The sequence below is a fragment of the Rissa tridactyla genome, chromosome 1 (genome assembly GCF_028500815.1).
Source record: "Rissa tridactyla isolate bRisTri1 chromosome 1, bRisTri1.patW.cur.20221130, whole genome shotgun sequence".
NCBI lineage: Eukaryota > Metazoa > Chordata > Aves > Charadriiformes > Laridae > Rissa > Rissa tridactyla.
The window spans coordinates 12,293,633-12,321,175 of record NC_071466.1 but is presented as its reverse complement, the minus strand read 5'-3'; the positions used below and the strand labels follow the sequence as shown (position 1 = coordinate 12,321,175).

Genomic DNA, 27,543 nt, shown 5'->3' with positions numbered 1-27,543 from the left:
CTACTGCTGTTCATAACCCGGCAGGGAATGTTGCAGATGCGTGGAAGATGTTCCTGTCTTCATTTTTATGCTTTGCCTTGCAACCATGCTCTTTTCCTCCAGGGCGGCCTGGTACAGTCCAGCGCTTTGGGGTCCTGCTGTGAAAATTATCTGCTCAGCATTTTTCAAATGCTTTGAGGGAGGGTTCTTGTTTATGTGCCATTCATACTTTTTTATTCCTCCTGTCTTGCTGATGCTAATTCTCCATCTCGTTAGCCTTATCTGTTAGTGGTTCACATTACCTTTGCTAGATCATTTCTCTGCCTTGTTTTTGCTTTCCCATTGTAAATATAAATCTAAATCCTGCATCCCTATTGCAAGAGCTCCTACTTCCTTCCCTCCCCCCTTAGTTTGATTAATATTTCCTTCCATCTTTTCTGCTTACTCAGCGGGTCGTGTTGCTGATTTTAACATCACCTTGCCTTCTCCTGCTGTTTCTGAAATGCCCTCTGTAAAAAATGCATCTGTCACTGGCATCTTCATGGCCTCCCTGTCTCTATGTCCCGAGGCCTTCAGAGACTTTGATGCCTTTATTTGTCATTTCTCAAGGTCTAAACTCCTGATGGATCATGTTGCTTGAATTGGGTCAGGTTGTGGGGGAATGCTGCCTCTTCCCCTACCCTGCTTCCTTCCCTCTTTTCCTCTTCAGAGCAGTGCTGGATTCAGCTTTTTTTGTGCTGCTGTCACCAGGTCCACCCCTCCAGCTTTTCTCTCTTCTTTCATTTTCTTGCTCTTTCTCTTCTTCTGCTCACAGTCATAGAATCATAGAATCATAGGGCTGGAAGGGACCTCTGGAGATCATCCCGTCCCACCCCCTGCCAGAGCAGGGTCACCCAGAGCAGGTGGCACAGGAACGCGTTCAGGTGGGTTTGGAATGTCTCCAGAGACGGAGACTCCACCACCTCTCTGGGCAGCCTGTGCCAGGGCTCTGCCACCCTCACAGGAAAGAAGTTCCTCCTCATGTTTAGGTGGAACTTCCTATGCTCAAGTTTGTGCCCGTTACCTCTTGTCCTGTTGCTGGGCACCACTGAAAAGAGCCTGGCCCCATCCTCCTGACACCCACCCTTTCCGTATTTCTAAGTGTTGATAAGGTCCCCCCTCAGTCGTCTTTTTTCCAGACTGAAGAGACCCAAGTCCCTCAGCCTTTCTTCATCAGAGAGCTGTTCCAGTCCCCTCATCACCCTGGTAGCCCTTTGCTGTCCCCTCTCCAGCAGTTCCCTGTCCTTCTGGAACCGGGGAGCCCAGAACTGGACACAGTACTCCAGACGCAGCCTCCCCAGGGCCGAGCAGAGGGGGAGGGTGACCTCCCTCCAACTGCTGGCCACACTCTTCTTGATGCCCCCCAGGATGCCATTGGCCTTCTTGGCCACAAGGGCCCATGGCTGGCTCATAGTCATCCTGTTGCCCACCAGGACTCCCAGGTCTCTTTCCACAGAGTTGCTCTCCAGCAGGTCAGCCCCCAACCTGGACTGGTGCAGGGGCTTATTGTTATAAGTCATCGCTCACACGTCTCCACTGGCTAATCCTCTTCATGCTCTGCTGTCCCCAACCCTTGATTCATTTTCCCCTTCTCTTCCATTAGAAGCTCAACCCTGAAAGTCCTCAGCCCATACACACTCCTGAGATCTCTTTCACCTCCTGCACGGGTATTAACAAACTCCCATAAACACTCTGAATTCTGCCACTTTACAGCTTTTCTTCCAACTATCATTTTGCCATCTTCCTAGTTTAAAATGGGAAGATTCAAAATTTTACTTACTCCCGCGTCCTCAATTTCAGGTCCCTTTAGCCTGTCTTGGCTCATTCCTCAAACTCTTTCTTCCTCCTGCTTTCAGTTCTTTCATTGTAAGAGCTCTTTGCTTCCTCCCACAGGAAAGGAAGAAGAAATAACCTTTCTCTTTACCTTGCTTTCATTCTTCTCCTCTTTCTTCTGCCCATCACAAATGCCGAAATTTCTTACCTACTTTATTCCGTCATTGTAATCACAGGTAACACGTTCTGAGGATTTCAAGTGCAATTTAGTTGACTCCTTCATTGTTTGCTCTAGAAGGGAAGATGAAGTTTGTAGGTGGTACTTTTACAGCAAAGAGTGGGTTTGCGGCACAGTGGGCTCTGGCCTTCAGCCTCCAAGGCTGTGAGTGAGACATAAAACCTGTGATGCACAAAATCCCACAGGCACAAAGCAAGTGCTGTGAGATGTGTTGATTTTCTGTAAATGACACATACTTTATATTTTGCTTCTTTATTTACTTGAGAAATAAATAATCAATAGTAAGCATAAAACAGAAGTCCTGTAGTTGTGTGTAATGTAGGTGCGGGATTACAGAATTACAGGGCTCCAAAAGCTGCATATTGTTCATTCTGCCCCATGGCTGTGGCAGAGGATGCTAAAGCCGCTGCACATCCCGGTGTTTCTTAGATGGGTGATGTTGGATTTGTTGTCTCTCTAAGTGCAGATTTGGGCACGGGATGGGACAGACCTGGAAAGTGCTAAGAAGAGTCTTTCGCCTTTGACAGTAATGAAACCAGAAATTTTTATTCTTATTCTCAATTAGAATAGAATAGTTCCACTTGGAAGCGACCTACAATGATCATTTAGTCCAAGTGCCTCACCACTCCAGGGCTGACCAAAAGTTAAAGCATTAAGGCATTAAGGGCACTATCCAAATGCCTCTCTAGGAAGCCTGTTCCAGAGTTTGACCACCCTTTCTGTAAAGAAATACTTCCCAATGTCCAGTCTAAACCTCCCCTGATGCAGCTTTGAACCATTCCCCTGTGTCCTGTCCCTGGATACCAGGGAGAAGAGCTCAGCACCTCCCTCTCCACGTCTCTCCTCAGGAAGCTGCGGAGAGCAATGAAGTTGCCCCTCGGTCTCTTATTCTCCAGACTAGACGAACCCGGAGTCCTCAGCTACTCCTCATCAGCTTTGATGCTCTCCTCTGGGCGTGTTCAACATCCTTATTAAATTGTGGGGCCCAAAACTGCACACAGTGAGGTGAGGCCGCACCATCACAGCAGGATAATCACCTCTCTTGACCTTCTGGTTATACAGTGTTTAATGCCCCCCAGGATGCGGTTTGCCCTCTTGGTGCCGGGGCTCACCGCTGACTCACGTTGAGCCTGCTGCCAACCAACACCCCAAGTCCCTTTCTGCAGGGCTGCTCTCCAGACACTCCGCTTGCATTTTACACTTGTGTCCGGCATTACTCCATCCCAGAGGCAGAATCCAGCTTTTGTTTTTGTTAAATTTCATGCCATTGATGATTGCCCAATGCTCTGGTCTATCTAGATCCCTCTGCAAGGCCTCATGTCTCTTGAGAGAGTCAACAGCACCTCCCAGTTTAGTATCATCAGCAAACTTGCTAATGATGCATTCAACTCCTGCATCCAGATCGTTGATAAATGTATTGAACAGCACTGGCCCTAGGACTGAGCCCTGAGGAACACCACTGGTGACCAGTTGCCAGCCAGATGTAGCCCCATTCACTGCAGGCCTTTGAGCCCGGCCGTCCAGCCAGTTCTTCACCCAGCGCACCGTGTCCTTGCTCATCTCCCAGCTGGACACCTTGACCAGAAGGATACTGTGAAGAACAGTAACAAAAACCATACTAAAATCCAAAGTCGTCTTGTCCAAGCCCCATGCTCACGCAGGATCAGCAAGCTATAGATCTTCTCGGTGAGCTTCTTTAGACTCATAGATGCAAATCAATTTGGCCTGTTGATTTAAAAAACATTTATTATTGCTAGCCTACGGTCTATTATCTTCTAATGTTTTCATGTTGTCTCTCACACAAACGAAAGAGAATTTTGACCAACTATTTACTATCTCCAGGTGGCAGACTGCCTTATTCTGGATTTCTTTTGTTCTTAGTTTACTTCAAAAATGAAAGCATGCCATTTTTATTAATTTTAGTGCTGTCAGGGTTTTTTTCTTCCTTTTTCCCCTGGCTTCAGTTTTACATGACCTAGGAATTATGTCACTTAGAAATTATCTATTTCCCCTTACCAAGTGCCTCCTTTTCTATTTGCAGGATACATAATTGGCACGCCAAAAGCAGACATGTTCCCATAATTAAAGCTTTTTTTTTTGCAATCCGTGGTAACGTAACACTGAATATTCTTATCCTTGAAAACCTCCAGTCCCTGAATCTTGTTGACCGTTTTGTTTCATTATGTCTTGCAATTAGAAGATCTACAGTCTAATTTCATGTGTAATCATGGATTTTATCTCCAGAACAGTAGGATTCCGATTAATCTGGGATACAGTTACTAGCATTCATAAATCATAAAACCACCAAAAGAGTACTGTGAATCAGTCTGTCATCTTGTAAAACACATGCCATAGAACTTCCCTGATTTATATTTTCCTTGACTTATTAATAAACGTTTGGGGAAAAAAAAAAACACCAACTCCCAAAAAAAACCCCAAAACAAAGCAAAACCACACACAAACACTTTTTGATTCAGGAGTTACCAGTGACCAGAAATTCACAACATCGTTAGTTAAATTGTTCATACTGTTAATTACTTGGGCTGTACAAAGTTTGTATCCTGCTTTGGAGCTGAATTGGTCTGTTCTATAAGATTCTACCCAGAATACTTTTTAAGAAATCTCTTAGTAAATATAGGTACTGCATTAGATATTTACCAAATGTTTCACCTCTAACATGGTCAAATTGGTTAAAAATTGCTTCCACTATCAATTGCTGCAGTTATTTATGCCGTTCTTTCCATTCTGGGATGCAGAGGCAATGTAAGAACCAAATTAAAATTAAATTGGAATTGTTTCCAGCTGAGAAATAAGGATTTCCATACCTTTATTACTGCTAGCACCTGTGCTTTTGACATCATGCTTCTCAGGCGTAGGAGAACTTTTGTAACTTCTTTTTATGCAACTTCTTTTTCATTTTTGTAACTTCTAAGTTTATCTCTATTATCTTTTTCAAGGGGTTATTCGTACAGGGCAGTCTGGTGCCTTAGCCTCAGGTCAACAGCAACGACGACGACAGCAAACCAACCGAAAAACCTGGCTGAAATGGTAGACTGTTAAAACACGGAATGGGAGGCAGAGCGCCCGAGTACTGTACTGCTGCGTTAGGGAGTGCTGTAGCTTCGGAGGGAATACCAGGAGACACCTGCGCCACCGTGCTAGTATCCACCAACAGTGAGAAAACTCGCGATGCTTGAGCGGGCAGTGCTGGCTGTAAGGCGGTGGTTTGTAAGTGCCGTGGTGATATTTCAGTGATTCTGCGTGTGAGATGAGGAGAAGGCTGGAAAATCAAGAAGGCATCATGTAGATAATTGGGATAATGGGATTTATGTGGGATGATCGTGTCTATTACCTGTCCTGTTGCTGCCGATATACCTGCAGAGGTCTCTCTTGTTGCACTTCACATCTCTTGCCAGATTTGACTCCAGGTGGGCTTTGTCTTTCTCTCCTCCCTATCTGCTTGCTTGGATAACATCTCTGTATTCCTCTTGGATTATCTGGCCCTTCTTCCATCTCACAGTGCCTCACAGTGGCCTGAGTGGTTTGTAGATATTTAAGAATCATTCGGTTGACTCATAAACCAAACTTACTTTCTTCCTTCTGGTAGCTTCCTTATGGCGCTTGAGGGTTATGTAAAGCAGAATCAACAAAGCGGTTGCTTAGAGCCTGGCTCTGCCGTCGGAGGAGCCACGCAGCTGTGATTTACCCTGGAGATCTGAGTAACTTTTTAAGGTGTGTGGTAGGCTTATATGTGCATTTGTAACCCATGGGATGTTTTTGGTTTGTGACTTGGATTAGAGCATTTGATGTAACCTAATGGTAACATCTTTGTCAAGTTATGTGCATCATAGCAGCTTAAACTGCAAGTTAATGATTTTTTTTTTTTCGGTTTTTAAAAATAATTTAAAGACGGTAAGTTTAGCGCACATACCGGTCTGTGCCTGGAACTCATAAGCGATGCTACAACACAAATAAATGACCAATATTCATGAGCTTGAGATCGTGTAACACATAAAGTTCCACCAGATGGAGCCGTGTCCCACCAGTTCGCTCCGTCCTTCCCGTGGCGGGGGCAGAGAGAGCGGGGGCATCTGTGTGTTTGTGGGTCATCCTCTATAGTTTAAGAGCCGCAGCTTCCTGCGTCTGTTTGTAGCAGGTATATTTTAGTGCCGTGCAGATCTGACATGTGCATGCAGCATATTTAGCACGGGCCGTTTGGTCAGGGTGCGCGTTCTTGCCAGTTTGCCTCCTGGCACGTACAGGAGTGTAGAGTATTTGTGGGATATCTTGGTGCATCGGTTGCAGATGATAAACCTAATTTGTCAAAGGCAAAAAGAAAGTCAGACTGTCTGCATTTCTCTCTTTCCTGTGAGGGCGGTGAGCCCCTGGCCCAGGTTGCCCAGAGAAGCTGTGGCTGCCCCATCCCTGGAGGGGTTCAAGGCCAGGTTGGCCGGGGCTTGGAGCAAGCTGGACTGGTGGGAGGTGTCCCTGCCCAGGGCAGGGGGTGGCACTGGGTGGCCTTTAAGGTCCCTTCCCACCCAAACCGTTCTATGATTCTTTGATTCTGTGATCCCACTTCAGAACCTGCCCCTCTGTAACAGACAGAGCTTGACCCCCAGCTCTTGAATGAGGGGAACTCAGGTACAGATGGGTGACTCCTGGATGGTCACATCGCCCCTGCAAACTCCTCCCAGCTCCCTGCTGCTGGGCAGAAGAGTCCAGTGGAGTCGACAGCATGTGGGTGAGACTTGACTCTGCTGATCTCAGAGCCTTTCCTTCCTGAACAAACATTTTCCATTCTGAAATAATCACCTCACTATATATAGAAAGCTCCTCCAAAGCAAAAGCCATGTTCTCTGGGAAGGAATATTCCTCAAATTGTTTTCTTCCTTTTACAAAACACCAGCAGGTCCTTTGCCATCAGGCTTGTATCTGTCTGTGAACACCATTGAGCGAAGGCACGTGTTCACCTCACATGAAAATAATTTGGATTCTCCCTGCAGCTCCTGTGCTCCCCACCCCCACCCCACGGGTACGAGACGATGTCTGTAATCACAATCCACGGTTATTTCGGAAACCACCTCCCCATCTCACTTCCTCCCAGCTGATTTTCAGGGGAACAGAAGGAGACTTGTTTGCTACCAGGGAGGAAGTCCAGGCCTTGGTGAGCAGCTTTCTAAGAGGCACCTATGAGAACGGTGCGCTTTAGTCGGCGTGTGCTTGCGGAGACTGCTGCCAAATGAGGTCACCCTCTGCAGAGACGTGGATGAAGAGACTCCAGAAGAGGAGGGTGGAAGAAGCCAGGACAGGAAGTAGAGCAGTCGGTAGCACAGGGCTCAGCCCAGTCAACTCCCCTCTCTGGAAATGTTGATTTCAGTTTTGTCTTGGCTCACAGATTAAAATGAATTAGACGGTTTCCTTCTCATCATTCTCTCGTTCCCTTTTCTCATCATAAAAATCATTCCTTGGTTTGACAAAGCTCAGCCATCTCTTTGGGAAGAGTTTACTAGGGCGAGCAGCACGCAGATTCAGAGGGCAGTTCAGGCACTGGGACAGTGTGACGCTGTCTGTGACTTCTGGGAATCACAGAACCTCAGGGAGAGACTCCTCTTTCAAACCCTGCAGCCTTTGCTGAGCCAACACATCTCTTGAGAAAGATCATAGAATCATAGAATCCCAGGTTGGAAGAGATCTCAAGAATCATCTGGTCCAACCTTCCTTGGCAAAAGCGTGGTCTAGACGAGGTGGCCCAGCACCCTGCCCGGCTGAAGGTGGACAACCCTGACTGCTAGGAATCTGTTATGCCTTTTTCTTCGTTATTCTAGTGATTGATTCCTCCTTCCATTGAACTGTTGCTCTTTGCTTTTCGTTTGTATAACTGCAGTTCCACCCCATTGCTCCTGTTCTGCCTTCATTTACTAGACTGAAACACACACAATTAAAAATTGTCTTTCTTACAGATCCTTAGAAATCACTTATTTTTTTAACCTTTCTGAAGCTCTCCATGTGGAAACTTGGTCTACGGATCTTGACTCATTCTTACGACTCTTCTCTGACTACTTTGAGTTTTCTACAGTCTTTATAAATATTGAACATTAAATTTACAGCACTAAAGCTGCAGTAATATGATTTCCCTATTGTTCTGTGTGCTTCTGTTTATTCCGTCCATACTTCCTTGCAGATTATTAGTCAAGATACTAAACAACATTGATAGAAATATTAAAATTATTGTTATTCCTTGGCAGGAAGATTATCCGCTTGGTAGGAATAATAGGCTGTATAGACAGAGACTGAGAAGCAACAGCCTATACAGGAGTTCTCCACGTTTACTTTATATTGACTTGTAGGCTGAATCTGAATCAGCTGAGGGCATGTCGTTGCAAAAACAAAATAACATCATCGGAGATGGTATAAACAGGAATACGACTTGCAGGATGCATGAAGTAACATTTCTGGCTCTGCTTTGCTGCGATAAGGCCCGTAGCCACACTACTACGTCCTTTCGTAGCGCACTTCAGAGAACGTAGGCAAATCTGAGAAAGCCCGGAGGAGATGATTAGAGGGTGAGAAAATACAATATGGAAAGATTAAATGCTCTGGGGCAGTTTAGCTTAAAGAAGAGTGAGACGATATGACAACCACCTTGGTTAGTAAAACACAGTTGCAAAGAGAACAATCTATTTCCAGCGTCCATGACAGTACAAGAAATAACGGGTTTAAATAATAGCAAAGGAAATTTATCACTGAATAGATTGACTGGTAGTTTATGAAGTCTTCATTAGGGGAGGAGTTTCAGAACTAGTTAGGTGCACATCTGCTGAGCATAACAGAGGCTTCTGGGTTCAACTGAACCCTCTTTGAGGTACGGGAATGAAGCTGTTGATAGCCCTAGATTTTTTTTTCTACTGTTTAAAATCTGCCTATGCTATGCTGTTTAGAAAGTACCTGCAAAGAATATAACTGCTGTCTCACTTGTAGCCTTGTCCTTCCATGCTCTTTGTTGTGTCTACCTACTTATCTTCACTTTGGATTATTTTGTCTTCTGGGCATGAATTATCTTATCGCTGCACTTGAAGTCTTAAGCTTTAGATGCTGCTATAACTTAAAATAATACCAAATGAGCTGTTTGAGAAGTCCCAAGATGAACTACAAGAGAGCCGCTAGTTGGGAATGCAAGAAACTGGCAACACAAAGAACAAGTCCAGGGCTGGGACAGGTGAAATGATGAGCAGTGGGACTCCCAGCCTGCAAGATGCATGGTATAATGTAAGTTCAAGACAAGGAGGTAGCAAGGAGCAACATTTTAACCCCAACTATTTCACAGGTTGCGCTGTGCTAGAGAATTTCTCTAAAAAAGGAGGCAAGGTTGACAATCAAGTGGAAGGGCATTTAGGACTGTGCTAGATAGAGCCCTGGAAAATAGGGTGTGGGAGTCCTTACCAGGCTAGCATGAGAAAGATGGGAAGCAAGGTGAGGTGATGGCTGGGCATCCTTACTTCAAGCATGATGTAGCGTGTGATATTAAGACCACCGCTCAATCCATCTACTTCCAGCACTGTCAGAACTTCACCAGATTTCCAAGACTGTAAACATTCTCATAAACGAATTAACAGAAGCCATGAACTCTAACTGCTCTAAAACCATCCATCATCTGCAGCCCAGGGAGAGGACCTTACCTTCAGGGCTCCAGGCTGCTCATGAACAAACCCTACGGCACAGAAACATCTTGTTGCAAGAACTTTATTTGACAGGAGCTTTGTGTCCATCCAGACAAGCAGGAGATGCAGTAGAACTCTTAGGCTGTAAGGTTCGAAGCTCTCCAGTCAGTTTATGGCCAGCAGGAGTTCACTGGCACCATTTCCATGTGACCAGGCTGTGAATATAGAGCTGCAACACCAAGGTCCCAGCTCTGTTTGCTGGGTGAAATGATCTTGCAACTCTTCCTTTGCATTTCATGGATTTCACGGGCATTCTAAATGGCAGAGGCAAACTTGTGATCTCACCCGAAAAACTTACTCCTGTCCTCTCACTTCCCTCCCCCCGCCCCGGCCGTGTGTATGTTCCTAGCAGGTGCCTGCCTTTCTTTATTTTTAACCTCCATTCTGAATGCAGGAAGCCTTTGCTTGCTGTGAACATCCGGGAATCAGAGCCCGAGCACATCCTAGAAGGATTTCCTGTGTGGGACTTTTGAGCCAGACTCCAGCCTGCAAGAGTGGAAGCTTCTGAGCGACTTAGTCCCGCTGGGCTACCTGCCAGATTGCTCCTGTTGGGCTCAGAAGCAAGATGCCATCTACCAGGAAGGTGCTAAACTGCCAGGACACTCCCCACTGGCTATGGATGAGGGTGGGAACATGCAAAGTCCATTCTGGGTGGGGATGTGCATGACTCCAGGATCAGGGTCGTTGAGGTAGCAGAATAGCAACGTGAAATAGCACAACATGCCGTTACACTGCAGTGTTTGCCTGTAGATCTGGGGAAACACAAATCAATGCAGAAAGCACGATTTCTGTGCTGCCTTCCAGCTATGTGTCGGTCACTACTGACTCCAGTTTGCCATGTTTCGCCGGCTCCTACGTTCTTTCAGTTTCTGAAGTTCACCAAAGCACTGATTGATCCAAAGAACGCAGTCACCTTCCAATTTTACACCCTTCTCCCTACTCTGGTCTCCTTATCATTAAGAATTCTGTCAAAGGACATGACACAGCTGGGAGCTTTGCAGTCCTGTCCCAACCTTTACTAGTACCAGTAACCTGCCCTGAATAGTTGAATAACTCTTGTTTCTGTGTCTTAGTTGCTCTTACTTATAGCTTCACTTACGTTTTTCTACCAGTCCACGTACAGCTCCAAAGATACTTCCATGTCAGACTGTCCAAGATCTCTCTGAATGTCCAAGCACATGGTATGGATCTGTTCTCCCCTCTCTTGCCGAGGGGCTCCAAGAATATATAGTAAATTAGAATTTACTAGGAGACCCAAAGGAATCCACTAATTTCCGTCTCTAAGTAGAGGCAGCGTTTGTGTACAAATTGCAAGCCCGAGAGGAGGGTTGTTTAATGATCTGGGGTAATGCCATGGGGCTGAAGGATAACAGACGTCACAGATACTGAAGAAAGGAGGAGTGAAGGGAATGACCTGGGACAGTGCAGGCTGCTTGCAGTAGCATAAAGGCTTCAAAGCAGATTTTAAAGGGAAACGATAGTTTGAAAACATGACAATAAATGGCAAACGTGATCGAACGCAGCAAGTTTGCCACGTCATGCTAGCCTAGCACATTAGACGACTTTCTTTAGAAGTGATTTTTTGAGGGCCAGGAAAAAAGGTTGATCGGGCGGATCTGAACTGCAGCGCTACAGTAACACCTGGGAAGTTATTTATTCAGATGAAGGAGACAGAAATTGATACAAAAGCTGTACAATGTGGAAGACTGGCAAAGAAAAGGATTACCAATAAATCAAACGCTTTATTCTTGAGGAAGTGCACGGTCTTTTCAAGGATCAGTTTTGGAGCTCATCTATTTGTGGGGGTTTTTTTCAGTAAAAATCTCAGGGGGAAAAAAAAAAAAAGTATACTGATAAGGTTGATCAGTGACACAAAGTAAAGAGGCATTGTGAGTATAGAGGGTGACCAGAACATCATAAAAGCAAAAAGTATTATTAACGAGTAGTGTAACAGAAATGGAATGAAATTTGTACATTTATAGTGGACAGTTCTTCGTGGTTAAAAGGGATGTCCAGAGATGCATGGTCCGTCCTTTCATTAGAAGACCGACTGTCAGCAATACTAGCTCAGATCAGCCTTGAAAACTTGCAAGGGGCCGAGATTCGCAGCCTCTGTGCGTAGCTTTTGTGGCGTCTGCACCAGGCTGCGTACCTGAGCCTTTTTCTCATCTGTTGTTACCAGTTTGCCAGTCGTGTTCATCGGGGGGGCTACGCTTTCTTTGACCTTCCTTTTCTGGCTGACATACCTAGAGAAACCCTGCTTGTTATTCTTTGCATCCCTTGCCAAGTTCAGCTCCAGCTGCACCTTGGCTTTCCTGACCCCATCCCTGCACAACCGGACAACGTCCCCGTGCTCTTGCCAGGATACCTGTCCCTGCTCCCGCGGCCTGTGCAGTTCCTTTTTGCCCTTTAGTTTGACCAGCACGTCTTTACTCAGCCATACCGGTCTCTTGCCTTCCTTTCCCGATTTCTTACACGCGGGGATTGAGAGCTCCTGCAATCTCTGGGAAGTGCCATTAAAGATCTGCCAGCTCTTTTAGCTTATTTCCAGTCATCAAGGACCTCTCCGAAGGCACAATTGTCTATATGGAATGGAGAGCAGCCTTGTGATCACAGCTTCGTCTTTCAGCACCATCAGCCCCATGTGTTGGATTAATATATCAAAAGCTAAAAGTAAACGCATTTGAACCAGTATCAATAAAGGCATCGCCACAAATACCAATATATTAGAAACCGTGGAGGGTATATGCCTAAATCACGTTGTGGATCTTGGTCTTAGCAATGTATTAGAAAACGTTTGGCCACAAGCTGGAAATGACCTTAGAAACCACAGGAGAGGAAAAATACCTGTGTGTGAGTCATGTGTAAGAGAGTAAGATGATGCAACTAAGAAAAAGCAAATGTCATCCCTAAGTACAGCAAGCAAGAGGTTTCCAGTAGAGAAAGGAAGCCTTCCCTTAAATGCTTTTCTACAAGGTGCAGCTGACATTTCTTCAGAACACAGTGGGAATTGTGATCTGCTGCATTAAAAAGACATTAATTTCAACTGGAAGACATGCGTATGGAAGAGCGACTGGGATAACAGCAATGGGTAGCTGATCACGAGGTCAGCGTACAAGCACACGGCTTGTTTCATTTAGAAGAGGAGCTGCCGAATGATAAATTTACTGCTGTTTCTGAAAATATCTGGGAGGGAATAAGGTAATGTATGAAAAAAAAACAATTTTAGACAAAAAATAAAGAGAAACAAAGACACGATAGCTAAATCCAGGCTGAAATATTGTTGTTAAAACTGGAGCAGATGCAAGATCACAAGGACCATCTCATTGGGAGTCAGCTCAAGAACCAGGCTCGGGTTCCAACGGTGTCTACGAGTGGGTGCCCAGGAAGGTGTGGAAGAACAGGAGAAGCGTACGCAATATTTCTCCTAAGTACAACTCCAGACCCAACTCTTTGTGACTCACATGAGTTCGTGAGCTGGAGGTGGTTTCCTCTGTTCAGGAACCCTCTTCTCTGAATTAATCCAAGCACCTCTTGGGCCAATTTCGAGCATCTACAGCATTTGACGGCAAGCAGTTCCCCAGGCCCACAGCCCATCACACGAAGTCCCGCCTTCTTTTATTTGTTTTGATCTTGGCTTCTGTCAGCCTCATCTCATGCCTCTTTTATATTGGAAGATACAGTGAATAAAATCAGCTCCACAAAGCTGAACGATATCACCCTCCACAGACCACTCATGATTTCGTTGTCCTCTTCCCCATTTCCCCCATTTCCCTCCTTTCCAGAATGGAGACTAAATTGTTCCGTGCACCGAAGCTGATCTGGACGTTTATCATCCTCATTCCCCGCTTCTGAACTTTTTTCCTGCCTTCCTGTGACCTTCTGAAAATAGATGTAGGAGGAAATAAACTGGATATATTAAAGCTTGGTGAATTTATGATAAGAATTGTAAGATGTGCTGTTCAGGGTCAAAAGGATTTGGTTTCCCCAGGGTACCTTTAGATCAGTAACAGCAGTCCAGACTTACTTTTTATTCCTAAATACAGCTCAGCCTAAGTGGTATCCGGGAAGGGATGCAGACACGCAAATCTGGAAGGGTTCCTTCTCTTTGAAATTAGTCTGGTGGTCCATATTCTCTATTTGAATTGATTGTCACCAATGGAAGAACCAAGGCATTTTCCTGATGAAGCGGACTGAGCTGTGGCACGTGATCTTCGCAATGGACCATCACAGCCGGTAGTCAACGGCAGTTTCATAAAAGAAGACGCAGTGGTGATTATTGTCCTGGAGGCTGAGTGGCTCCCAACGGACACCCCAACGCTGCTGTGACCTGACCTGTCTGGAGCAGAGAAAGCCAGCCTGAGTGGCCAAGCTGAGCCAGGGAGGCAAAGTAGAGAGTCACTCTGACCAGAGTCTTGCCTTGTCTCTTGGTATAGACTGATGGAGCCCAAATCACTTGTGGGCAGGCGCTACAGATGGCTACAGAAGGCGCTACCCTCCAGCCTGGACACGAGAAGCCCTGATGTGAGTCAAGGTGTTGGCAGGCTACAGTACTCGGACTCTGGGGTCTGTGCTTAGGAGGGAACTGTGGTAGAGAGAGAGCATGGGCTGTGCCTCTGCCATCGTGTCCCCACATGCCCCCAGTGTCACCCACGGCCCCCCTCCATCTCCTGCCCAGCCCTCTCCTCGCCCTGTCCCATCCCACCGCCGCTCTGCCTCTTGCTCCTGCCCGACCCCTTCCCACTTCCCCGGGCTGCCGGCGCCCATCGCTTCCTCTCCACCCCTCTTTACCCCCGTTCCTGCCCTCCCTGCCCCTCCGTGCCCTCCTTCTGCCCGACGCCGCTCCCTCGCTCCTTCGTGTCCCGCCGCGCCGTCCCGTCGCCCCGGACCCCCGCTCGGGGCCGCGCTGCCGGCGCGCTGCGGTGGCGGGGCGGGGATGGGGGCGGCGGGGGGAGCGGGGGGCTGAGGGCGGCGCTGGGTCGGGTTTCAGCAGGAGCCTCCGCGCCGAGCCAGCGCCGACCCGCCGCCTGCCGCCGAGCGCTCCGCGGGGCGACCGCGGCACCGGGGCGGCCGCGGCACCGGGAGGCCGGCGCACCGCACAACACCGGGCGGCCGCGGCGGAGGGGAGCACCGGAACGCGGGGGGTCCCGGGGAGGCCAGCGGTTCTGAAGCGACGGTGGCGCCGGAGCACCGGGGGACCGGAGCGGCTGCGGGACGCCTTGGCGGGGCCGGACCCTGCGGGATGTGAGCGCGGGACGCACGGTGTAAGTGCCAGCGCCGGGCACCGACCCGCTGCTGCCGCCCGCCGCCCGCCGCCCTCGCCCGCCGCTCCGCACCGCCGCACGGCGGGCCGGGCCGGGCCGGGCCGGGCGGGACCGGGACCGGGACCGGGACCGGGCGCTTTGTTCTGCCTCCGCTGCGCAGACAATAGGGCGGGGGGAGCGCGGGGGGGGGGCGCGCCCGCGGCGGCGCAGCACCGCGGATCCGCCGCCGGACCGGCCTCGCCCGCGGCGCGACGGTTCGGGGCTGGGGCTGGCAGCGGCGAGCGGGACGGGACGGGACGGGACGGGGTGGGCGCGGGACCGGGACCGGGAGCCGCCGCGGGGCGGGCGCTCGGCGGGGGCGGCGAAGCAGCCGCGGAGGCGCCGGGCGGGGGCTGCGGGCCCCAGCGGAGCGGAGAGCGGGGGTGCCGGGGCTCAGGCGCCGGGGGGAGTGCGCCCTGCGGGACGCCCGGGGGGTGCACTGCGGCGGGGAGCACCCGCAAGCGCTGGCCCCGGGGACCGGGAAGCCCCAGGCGAGGCGGGGAGCCCCAGGAGCCGCGGGGGGGCCGGGCTGCCCGGGAGCTCTGAGGGAGGGAGAGCCCTGACAGCCCGGGGACAGCCGCGGGGAGGGTCAGAGAAGGCCCTGCAGCACCCCTGCGAGGGGCACGCAGCGCGGCAGGGGCCAGGCGGCGGAGGGCTGGGATGGTGGGAAGTGGCTAATGCGTGAGGAAATTTTATTAGAGCTTCCTTTGTGGGCGAAGTGTTTGCAGAGACAGGACAGCCTGCAGGAAGCCCTGGAGTGGCACAGAAATGGGATGCACAGGGATGCTAGGGGAGCTTGAGTGCGTCCTGCTGAGAGGGTGGCCGGCCCCCAGCGCTGGTCAGGGCGCAGAGCGGGTGTCAGAGGGAGGTGAGGCTGCGTGCCTGGCTGGGGGTGAGCCATAGGGTGCTGGTGTGAAGGGCGGGCTGGGAGGCGGTGGAGATGGCACGGAGATGCCTGTAGGCAGTGGCAGACTCAGTAGAGGTTGAAAGTGGGTTGTTAGCCTAAGGCGGCGCTGCGGGCAAGCCTGGGCTGCGTCTAGCTCTGAGGGCAGATAATCCAAAACTCTTGAGAGATACGTGTAAATGTAGAAGAGAAAAGCGTGTTCCAGGTCAGTGACTGGTGCTCAGCAAAGATAAGTGGGCTTCTGACTCCTTTCCTCGTCTGGACTGGAGTCTCAAAAACATCATTACATGAGTCACGGCCTCTCATGTGAGACTTTGGGTATGGCATCAGCAGCATCTGCAGCTTTGATGGAGCTTTTGCACAGCAAGCACTCTGACATCTGTTTGTGGCATGCACAGTGGGTGCCGTCTTTCCAGCTTCTCTGCTGGGGCCACTGCGGGCCTGCTGCCCCTTCCTCGCGGCTGACATGAGATGCGAGGAGGTGCCACTGTCAGGCAGGCAGCGATGCGTGCGGTGGTCCCTCTGTAATTCCGTATCTTTTTTTACTGAGCGTAGGCTGGGCTCTCCTGGTGCCCTGGCCTGTCAGCCCTAGGCTTAGAGATGCTTACGTATCTTGCAGCGCACTCCATTTTAGCTACCCTTCCTGTCAACCTTCTTACTATGGCTCTGGACCTCCAGACGTCTCTCTGGACAGATTCTCCTGCTGGCAGTTTTCTTCAGAGGCGTCTGCTGCCATTTCTTACTCGGGAACTCGGTGCCCGATGGTGGGAGGGACAGAGGGAGCAAGGGCAGCCTGGCTCACGTTACACGGCCTGGGCCTGGACCAGTCAAGCCAGCCCCCAGCGCTGAGCTATCTGCTAATTGGAAGCAGCTGTTCAGATTTGGTGACTCTGCATCCACTGAGGTCACCGCTGTCTTCCTCTGTGACCCAAGCCCAGAAACTTCACAGGAACAGGGGGCTGCTAGTACCATGGATGGTCGTCTGCCCATCCTGGACTGGGGCAACCTGGCAGTTGCATCTCGTACCCAAGAGGCAGCTCAGCTCTGAAACTGCCCGCTTGTATCCAGGGAGGCTGGAAAGGGAGAAGTTTGCACAGACTTTCATCATCAGTTGCCCACGCCAAGGACCCTAATTTCTGTTCCCTGGTTGCCCCAGTGCTCTCAGCTGCTCTTCACACTCCCCAGATTCGCTTTTCAAGTTTCTCTCCTCCCCACCAGCTGCCCACAAAGCCTTGCTGCGCTCCCTTCTGCTTCTCAAGAGCCACATCACTAATCAAACCAGGTGTTTTTTTCCCCATATTTGCGCCCTGATCTGTTCCAGGCGCTACCCAAGACCTTTCAGCTTCGTCCTGTCCTCAGCCGCTGAGGTTGCCCCAGGGAGCCTTGTCCCTCTGCCTGTTTTTCTCCTCTCCTTTTTATTTAGTTTTTGTCTAACCTACTTCCAAGGCTTTAAACCCTCTGCCCTGTTACCTTCCCCTGACCTGAGCAGCTGGGTCACAGTTAGGATGGTGCGGTTTCATCACAGAAGCAAACTTGGAGCTCATTCCCCCCCCACTGCATGTTCTGGGTGTATGCAGTCACCCCCCCAGCTGGGGGTCTGTAACGAGCCCCAACAGAGGCAGATAGACCTGTCTAGGACCACTGAGCCAGGAGCCCGCAGGGATAAAAGTAACTTCTTTTGACTTCCCCCCAAAAGATAATGAGGATGGCTCAGTGCAAGCAGACTGTATGGATTTACTTGCCATAGACCTCACACACTGGATGCCCATTGAAGTAAACAAAACACTTCTTTAAACACTTTTAATATTTTTCTTTCTGTCACTAACCCAGGATTTCCACAGGGAAAACCAATCCACGCAGTTGACCCAATGTGGGAAAGAGGACCCGGGAATAATCACCCTGCGTCCCCTGGAAGGGGTTAACGCTGCTGTAAGGTTCTTTAGATGAAGGGCCGACATTCTTAGTCCCCAAAGTAGGCAGTGTCAGCCACCTCCGTGTCCCCCAAGACAGGAGGTTCTTGCCGTCCTGTGTCTGACATGAGCGGCTCCTGAGTGTGGTTATGGGACCAGCAGCAAATGCTTTCAAGAGAGTCCAAGTGTGAGCTCATGCTGCCGCCATCCCTGCAGACCACTAAGCCTCGTTTACTGGGGGCTGAAAGCAGCACTGGGGCTGGTGTTCTTCGCAAGCTCCTTGACTGCTGAGTTTCACTGACTGTTCACGAGGAGGGTGGGCAGAGCCCCGGAGGGGGGGGGACTGACAGCCTTTGGGCGCCGGGAGCGTGTCCAGCGTGTCCAGCAGTGGTGTTGCTGCAGGGAGCTGCTCCTCCCTGCTCGTCCCTCCCCCACTGCTGCAGTGAAATGAAGCTACGGCAGGGGGAAATGGAGTGAAGGAGCCAGAATGAGCAAGGAGCAGTGAGAAGGAGACAAAGGAGGAGAGCGAGCAGTGGAGGGTGTGGGACCGGGAAGGAGCCAGAGAGCAGCTGGCAGTTCAGAGGGAGTTGCTGCGTTCCTACTGTACTGCCACCACCCTCCATGGTACCAGCTTGGGGCATCCACAGATCTCTGTGCCAGGCCAAACAATGGGCCCTGTCTGATTTTATCCTGGGCCTTCCCAGCTGTGGGTACATCCTTTGCAATGCAGCCGTTCTGATTTATTGTTCACTGGATGTGAGCCTGCTCCAGTTCTGTTGCTCCCTCCCAGGGACACCAGATTTGCACTTCATGGGTTTTTTGGCACCTATACCCCTGTGGTCCTGAGAGGCACGCTGCTGGGGGCAGGGCGTGGGGGGGACCTCAACACCGTCGCTTGTTGAGCTCCCAATTTTAGACCAGCTTTTGTCAGGGTGGAGAGGTGCTAGGCTGCTGTTTTGTCCAAAAATCTCCCTCTTCTTGCAGCCAGCCTCTCTCAGCCTCCCAGGAAGCATTCGGCTGTTAAAGGCGCAGGAACGCTCTGCTCGAGGGCAGCTGGCTCCAGGAGGGCGGCTGGTTGGGAAGAACGCTTGACTGTGTAGGCAGCAGCCTGTGTGACAGGGTACTGGCTGCTGACCTGAGCGCGGTCAGGTGTGACCTGCTTGGCTAACTTCAGATGCTGTCCCAGGCCTTCATTCTGGCCACCCTCTGCTCTGACGCGTTTTCACCTTCACTCCTTGTGAGGGATGGGTGATACAGAGCAATTGGGCAGCCGGTACTTGGCAAGCCTTCCCTCTCCGTGGTTTTTTTTTCTGTCTTTCTTTTGCTGTTCCCTCTTAACCAGCGTTCTCTCTTCTGCATTCCATGCAGGATTAAAGCACACACTGCAAAGGAGATCGAGCCGCCCTCTGCTCTGCAAGTCACTAGCGATGGAGCAGATGAAGGGGTCGGCCGTGCTTCTGCTGGAGCTGCTAATTCTTGGGGGCCTGAGAGCAGGGAAGGGCTCTGCTGTCCTGGGCACCCTGGACCTACAAATAGATGAGGAGCAGCCAGCTGGCACCATCATCGGGGACATCAGTGCTGGCCTCCCCCCTGGAACTAGTGCCTACATGTATTTCATCTCAGCACAGGAGGGCAGCGGTGTTACCACCGACTTGGGGATAGATGAGAACACCGGTATCATCAAAACAGCTCGTGTCCTGGACCGAGAGACTCGGGACCGCTACAGCTTCATTGCTGTAACCCCGGAAGGCATCACAGTAGAAGTGAACATCCAAGTGAATGACATCAATGACCATGCTCCAGCCTTTCCCAAACAACACAGCACCTTACAGATCCCAGAGCACACACCCATCGGCAGCAGATTTCCCTTGGACCCAGCCTTTGATGCTGACAGTGGCCTGCTTAATACTCAAGGCTATGTGATTAAGGGGGAGAATGTGGGGCAGGCCTTCCGCCTGGAAACGCGTCGGGGACCCAATGGGGTCCTGTATTTGGACCTGGTGGTCAGCAACGTCTTGGATCGGGAGAACCGTTCATCATACTCACTGCTGTTGGAAGCCTATGATGGTGGCTCTCCTCCCCGGAGTACCCAGATGACACTGGATGTGTCCATCCAGGACATCAATGACAACGCTCCTAGTTTCAACCAGAGCCGCTATCACACTCTCATCTCAGAGAATCTGAAACCTGGCAGCAGCATCCTGCAGGTCTTTGCCTCTGACGCAGATGAAGGTGACAATGGGGATGTGATTTATGAGATCAACCGGCGGCAGAGCGATCCTGACCAGTACTTCACCATCGACTCCCGGACTGGAGTCATCAAGCTCAACAAGGGTCTGGACTATGAAGTAAGGAAGGTGCATGAGCTGGTGGTGCAGGCAAGGGATAAGGCTGTCCATCCTGAGGTCACCACAGCCTTTGTCACTATTCATGTGCGTGACTACAATGACAACCAGCCCACCATGACTATCATCTTCCTGAGTGAAGATGGCTCCCCTCAGATCTCTGAGGGAGCTCAGCCCGGCCAGTATGTGGCACGCATCTCTGTTTCCGACCCAGACTATGGCGAGTACTCCAATGTCAATGTCACACTGGAGGGAGGAGATGGCAAGTTTGCCCTCACTACCAAGGACAACATCATCTACCTGATCTGTGTGGACCAGCTTCTGGATAGGGAAGAAAGAGACTCCTACGATTTGCGAGTGACAGCTACTGACTCAGGAACACCCCCACTCCGGGCAGAATCAGCCTTTGTGCTGCAAGTGGTGGATATCAATGACAACCCTCCACTCTTCGACCAGCAGGAGTACAAACAAAGCATCCCTGAGGTGGTGTACCCAGGCAGCTTTGTCCTGCAGGTGACAGCTCGTGATAAGGACCAGGGTCCCAATGGGGAGGTGCGGTACAGTATCGTGCATGGCCGTGACACCCACTCCAGCTGGTTTGCCATTGACCCTGCCACAGGTATCATCACCACCGCCGCCCCCCTGGATTACGAGAAGGATCCTCAGCCTCAGCTGACTGTGCTGGCCACAGACAGGGGCACCCCGGCCCTCTCCTCTTCAGCTGTGGTACATGTGTCCCTGCAGGACGTCAATGACAATGAGCCAGTGTTCAGGAGTAATTTCTACAATGTTTCCCTGAAGGAGAACACCCCTGTTGGGACCTGCTTCTTACAGGTGGGTACAACTGTCAGGAGCTGAGCTTGGGGAGGGCACGGCCAGGGCTATGAGAGGCTTGGGATGGGAGTTCTGCCTCTGAAGGCTCTTTGGGGCGGTTGTCATGGCTTGGATGGGCAACGGTTGCAGCAGGAATGCTAGAACGGAGACCCCCGTGCGCAGTGTGGGTTGTAAACGGGGCAGAGCACTGGGTGGTATCGCTGATACTGTGGGCACACCTCGAGGATGTCCTTTGTGCAAAGCGCGGTGCTGAGCTCAGCTAAGATCGGGGCCCACTGTGCCGGTCCTCGCTTGCGCAAGCGTGGAGGTGCCTTGCAGGCCAGGACACTCCAAATGGTGCTCAGGAACATGGGTAAGACCTCTAGGAAGCTGCTTGTAGCCAAGCTGCTAGCTTCTCTCTTGCCCAGTGAAGTCCTTAGCCTAAGTTCATCAGTGTTTGTAAGGCTGGTTGTGAACATTAGCATTAATTATGCACAACTGTTCATCGTGTGAATGGCACCTGTGGGCTTTGAGCTGAGACCTGTGCTGTATCAGCCTTCATGTAGAGAGAGGTCGCAGGTAAGGCTGGGAGAGGTGCTGCCCTTCTGGCAGGTCCTGCGGCCCTCGAGATGTGCCAGTGATGCCATTTGTGTTTTGTATGTTTTGTGTTCCCTGCTTTTGCCGTTTCGATTGCAGCCCAGGCCCCGGAGCCCTGGTTGCTGGAGACAGGCGATGCAGCCCTTCTGAGTCAGGATGGGGGGGACGTGGGGCTTGGGGCTGACAGTGGGGACCTGCCGTGGTGGTGCCAACCAAGGCAGCGTCCAGATTGTCTGTGAAGCTTGGGGCGCTTCTTTGCTGGAGTCGTGGGGCGCTGGGATGTCCGTCTGGGGCCGTGAGGGGCTCTGGGGCCAGGTGGTGAGCAGTGTGCATGGGGCCAGCAGAAATTCTGGACCCATGAGAAGGTCCTGCCACCTGGCCAGGGAAGAAGGCCTCTAGGTGGGCCTGGAGGAGAAAGTTGAGCCGGCGAGAAAACCCAGTGTACGGCCGTGCTTTGTGCGCACTGCTGGGGCGTGGGGGCTGTGAGCGCGTGGGCTGGTGAGTGTGGGCCGCGTAGGGTGCGGGAACGAGGGGACGGAGGGTATGGGAGGGGAGCGCTGGAGGGGGGCTTGTGGGGCGGGTGAGTGCAGGGGACGGGGGGCAGGAGCATGGGGGAGAGTGCGTGGGTGAGGGGAATTGGGTGGGAGCAAAGGCCGGGTGTAGAATAGAGAAGGGACATGGGGCAGGGGCAGGTTGAGGATGGGGCAGACCTAGGTGGGGGTAGGGGATCATTCAGGGTGGGACTGTGGGGGGGGGAAGTCTAGGCAGAATAAGTGGGTGGGAGATGAGGAGGAACATTTGGGTGGGAGAGGATTTGGGTTTGATCCGCGCAGGCCAGCTCTCCGCGCTGTCCCAGGTGAGCGGGGATGGGGACAGGGACTGGACCAGGGCTGGGGACAGAGATGGGGAAGGGGTCAAGAGTGGGCTTCAGGGAGAGGGTGGCAGTGGAGGAGCCGTGTGTCCCTGGGCGAGCGTGGAGGCCCCAGGCGTGTGCAGGGATGTCTCGGCTGCAGCAGCCCCCGAAGGGAGGCCCCCCTCTCTCTCCTTCTCCGTGCCTTCCTGCTCAGTGCCGCTTGCCGTGTGGGAAGGCGTTCTGGAAATGCAATCGGAGATGGCGGCTGGGCTCCTGACTGCGAGCGCGGGGACAGGCGGGAGGGAGAGCAGGATGTGTGGAGTAGCTGGGGCGGTGCAGGGCCATGGGGATGGCGCAGAGAAGCTGGTCCAGCGATGGCTGCCTGGGATGGTGAGGCCGGTGTAGCGCAGGGGCCAGCCCAGCTCCGCGCTGCGCAGGGGAAGGTGCTGGCCCAGCGGCCGGCAGCGACTGAGGGTTTGGCCAGATTTCGATGGTCTTGGCTCGGCCCTCGTGTTTCGTTTGGAAACGGCGCGTCTGGGCTGAGCACAGGTAACTCCCGCGTGGCCTCGGCACAAAGCAAACAGCTCACACATCTGCTGCTGCTTCCTCTGAGCCGGGAAACGTGAGAGGATGGGAAAGGAGGCTGGCCAGGCTGCCGGCTCGGCACCGGGCCGCAGCGGGAGCGAGCCAGGTCGGGGAGCCGGGTAGAGCCGGGGCAGGGAGCCCAGGTCCCAGAGCACAGCTGCCGGCATGGCCACCCCTCAGACACGGCACTCCTGTTGCCCCAAACAGGAGGGCTTCAGAGGTGCTGTCAGGGTCTGTGGTGGCCAGCAGCCATCACCGTGTCCCACGGGGTCACCCATGTCAGGTGCGTGTGCAGTCGCTCCTACTTGACTCCATCTGTCCGTGGCTTCTAAGCATCAGGGCTCGTCCTGCCCTGGGAGGTTGAAGGGTCTCTGTCAAGGTCTGGATTTGGTCCAGACTCACATAACTGCCAGCGTGCTGTGCAGGACACAGGGCAGCCTCCAAGGTCAGCACAGAAGGGAATGGGTTCACTTCTCCATCTGTCATGTTTCCAAGCGAGAAACCCTGGGAGGACCAGGTCTAATTTCAAATGGTAACATCCGCTCTCCATGGGCAGGACAGAACAATGGGGAAGGGGGCAATGCATGTGAGTGACCAGAAGAGACTTGAAGAACGGCAGCGGGTCTCCTGCTCCCTTGCACACACCGTCCTCTCCGCCAGGTCGGTCTTTGTGTTTGGTGTACGAACAGAGACAAGCAGAGCAGGTTGCTGGCCTGAGCTCCCAAGAAAGAAAAAGGATCTCGTAACATCTTCTTCATTTATTACACACGTTTATCATGGTCCAGGTCCCACAGTAGCAGACACTGCACAAGCACTAAGCAAAGGAAATAGCAAACTCACAGTTCAAGCCTGAGATGAGAGAGAAACACCAGTGGAGAAGGAACCCCGGGGAATCAGTGAACACAACGCTGAGGGGTAGTCACTGACTGCTTGTCTCTGTTGCTCTCTGTGGCCATGAGTTGATAATAAAGAAGCTTTAGGGCTCATCGGGCTACATTCAAATGCTGTGGTTACATGATGTGAAGCACTGTTTGGTATAAATTCACCCTGCTGTCTTAAATTTGTTTTAAACATTTGACTTTGTACCAGCAAGCTGCAAGCATGGTCAGATATTGTCTTTCTGGGCCTTTCTAACTTTTCATGCTAAATCAAGTATTGTCTGTCCTCTGGCAGCCAGCGTAAAGCGCAGAGAGCTGTGTAAACCCCATGTTGTGAGCACGGGCTGATTTGACAGAAATGTGAATGAAATGAGATGGTGGATTATTGATTCTTGCGTGGATCCAACATCAGTGGGTTTGGATTCAGGGTTTACATATTTTCTTTGCATCCATACGTACGATTGTTGGGGAACAAGAACATCAGAAATCAAGAGCTGACCAGTAACACACCTAACGTACACTCTTACCTTGCAGTTTTGAGGACAAGTCTGATGAGTTTTGGAGTTTGAGTGCTGATTTGTGATTTGGTGGCCCTGGCGGTGGGCAGCCTCTTGGGCTGTGCCCCAGATACAAAGACCTGCGTGAAGCGCTGTAGGCTAGGCCAGGCCACATCTGCTGTGTTTCTGCAAGAGAGCCTTGACGGATGATCCTGGTGCGTCGGTTGTGCTACTGAAGGGGGCTGCTGTGAGAGGACACGGGGAGTAGCCGTGCATGGGGACTGGAACAGCAAGAGGACTAATGCTCACCGACTTTGCTGCCAAAGAGAGTGGCGGGAGGTGGGGAGGACATGACTACATGCATTCGTTTTCTTGGGGCAAGGGATTTAGCATTAACCTATTTTCAGACCTTTGCACGACATAAAACAGGCCTCCCCCCTCCTCAGAAAGAAGAAGTGGAGCTTCCTGAGGCAAGATGGGGAGACGCCTGTGAGCTTGCAGTGAGGGGAGGGAGTGCATCATGCTCTGGGAGAGCGGGCGGTAACGTGGGGGCGTCTGGGGGTACGCAAGGAGTGGGGACACGGGGGAGATGGTGGTACATGGGGAGGTTGTGGGGGAGGTGAGTGCTGTTGTTACCGCCAGAAGAGCTGCATTTGTTCCAAATTCCTGTGAAAGTTATTTCCTTGCGCTGCCAGCAGCCTCCTCCTGGGCTTGGCACAGCAGCCAGCGCCATGATTAATTCAAGTAGCATTTCCCCTGGAGCTGCAGCAGCTTTTCCACTGCAGCCGAGAGGCCCCAGCCCCTCGCGCTCCTCTCCCCCATGCTCTGCTCCTCCCCCAGCCCCTCGCACAGCTCCCTCCTTCCTCTCCGCCATCCCCAGCCCCTCGCAGCTGCCCCTTTTCCCTCACCTCTGCTTCAGCCCCAGGCCCCACGTAGCTCCTCTTCCTCCCACGGCCCTCACTCACGCCCTCCCTCCTCCGTGTCCACCCGCTGCCCCACACCTGCGCGCGCTGCCCTGCAGGGTGACAGTCCCTGCGCCTCCCTCCCGCAGCCCCAGCCCGCCAGCGTCTCCCACCCCGTCCCTCTTGTTCTCTCCACACCCCTTGGCTGCTGCCAGCTGCTGTTGCCTGCTCCCCCCGGGGACCCCGCTGTTTTGCCCCCCGGGCAGCTCTCGCTGGCAGCACTCGCCCTCACCTGCGTGGCCCTTGGGACATCCCTGCCTGGTCCCCCAGGGTCTCCCTGCACGGCATGCTCGATCTCGTGCTGCCCTGAGCCCCGCTCTCACCTGCGTGTCTTGCCCGTCTGTGTCCCATCTCGCTCGAAACCCAGCCCAACACCCTGGTTTGGAGTCCTTCTTGGCATCAGTGTCCCCCGGGAAGCCGTGGCCAGACCCTGTCACTTGCCACCCTGCGCTGCTGCTGCCCCGCTCGAGCCCCCCACCTTGAGCACTCTTCTTCCTCTCCAGAGGCCCAGCTCCCAAACTCCTGCGTGTTCTGTTGGGGCTCCCAGTGCCCTGCAGCTCCCGTTTCTCCTCCCCGCTGCCCCACCAGAGAGGACACCTGGATGCCCGTGCGCGAGCCTTGCTCCTCGTCTTTCTGTGCCTTACTCTGCCCCTCTGCTCAGAGGGGGCTCCCAGGAGGGCAGTGTTCACCCCCAGGCTCCTGCAGCCTGCTGCCCAGCCTCACCCTCCGTGGTCCTACCTCCCTGCCAACGTCCGAGAATAAACTGCTTCCCCTCCTCCTCAAAACCCAGGGCTTTATCCCATCCCAGAGCAGTGCTGGAGGCCATCGTCTGCCCCTGTTCTCCATACGTGGCCGTGTATGGCTGTGGCAGCCCTGCGCCTGTCTGTGCCCAGGCTGTGGCTGTGGGGCCGCCAGCCAGAGCCCTCCCCGTGCCCTGTGGGGCGCCAGCGGTGGGAGCAGGCAGAGCCTACAGCCGTGCAGAGGCTCCCCCCGGACATGGCGCTCCCGCAGCCTCGGGGTCTGACCCTCGCCTCGGCCACGTGTGCTGGACAATCGCTGGGGCCGAACCCTGACCCCGCCGACTCCCCCGAGGCTGGAGCATGCTGGAGGCTGGGACGCGGCCCGGGAGCCAGAGACGGCTCCTGAAATAGCAGCCGTGGCCGCTCCCTGGCTGCTTTTAGCTGGTCAGCAGCTGTGCCAGGGCTGGGGAGGGCAGGACGCCTGGCACACACTCAGGCAAAGGGAGCGCCGTGCGTGGGATCGTTGACCACACTGGCGCCAGCCTCCCCTCCTCTCCCACCAAGAGCCGTCACTCCGAGGGGCGGGAGCCCAGAGCCAGATGTTTGCCAAAGCCACAGCGTAACATGTGCGTAGCAGAGATCCAGCCAGGGCAGGGCTCCAGATGAGCTCCCTGCCTGCTGACTGCGCTCGCTGGAGGTGGGGAGGACAGCCAGAGAATGGAGGCCCGAGCTGCTGAGGAGCACTCCATCCCTTTCCAGCACCGGGGACTGTGTACCGGGGTCAGCAGTAAGGCTGGGAGGGCAAGGGATGGCCGCGTTTGAAGGGCTCTGGTGTTGTGCTCCAGATGGGTCTGTGGGAAGGAGAAGCCTTGATTCCTACAGGTGATGCAGCTGAGGACCCCACTGTGGGGCAGTGCCTCTCCGTCCATCCCCGACTCTGGGGAACGTAAGAGCTTTGTGGTGCCTTGGCTCCACTCATCCATCCTGTCTTGCTGAGGGACCAGGAGAAGGGCGTGAAATAACAAGGCCTCAATGTCCATCTTTGTCCTCCCAGTTCTCCATGCAGTGGGGAGAGGCACGCTTGCCCTGCACCTGCCCTCCTTCCCTGATGGCACTCATAGCCCCCTAAAACTGGTGTTCTGGTTTCTTTCTGCCTAACCCTGAGCCATCTTGCTGCTCTTTGTCATCCACTTCTGCTCTACGTTGGCCACAGCACTCCCATGAGGTGCTCGTCGGCCCAGCTGCAGTAGCTGCAGGGTGCACCAGCGAAGTCTTCTCACCAAACCTGCAGGGAAGAAGGGGCAGGTAGCAGATGCTGCTGCACAGTGCTGTCAGGGCTGCGGTGCAGGGCTGGTGGAGCCGATCAGCTCTCCAAAAGACTACTTGGAGCTAAATGGGGAACTGGGAGA

At 52.7% G+C, this 27,543-nt stretch overlaps 1 protein-coding gene across 4 annotated transcripts in view; it reads left to right on the top strand.

The window, feature by feature from the left end:
* DCHS1 (dachsous cadherin-related 1) overlaps nucleotides 1-27,543 on the top strand; it is a 76,580-nt gene that overhangs the window by 8,741 nt on the left and 40,296 nt on the right. Inside the window, exons 1-2 of one of the 4 annotated variants that reach the window (XM_054202004.1) lie at nucleotides 14,781-15,011; nucleotides 19,233-21,043. In XM_054202004.1, coding sequence (XP_054057979.1) covers nucleotides 19,292-21,043 — 1,752 coding nt within the window. In that variant the 5' untranslated portion in view covers nucleotides 14,781-15,011; nucleotides 19,233-19,291. Of the gene's footprint in view, nucleotides 1-14,780; nucleotides 15,012-15,224; nucleotides 15,266-16,362; nucleotides 17,884-19,232; nucleotides 21,044-27,543 lie in introns of those variants that run through there. The other 3 variants (XM_054202033.1, XM_054202022.1, XM_054202013.1) reach the window with 3 other exon arrangements.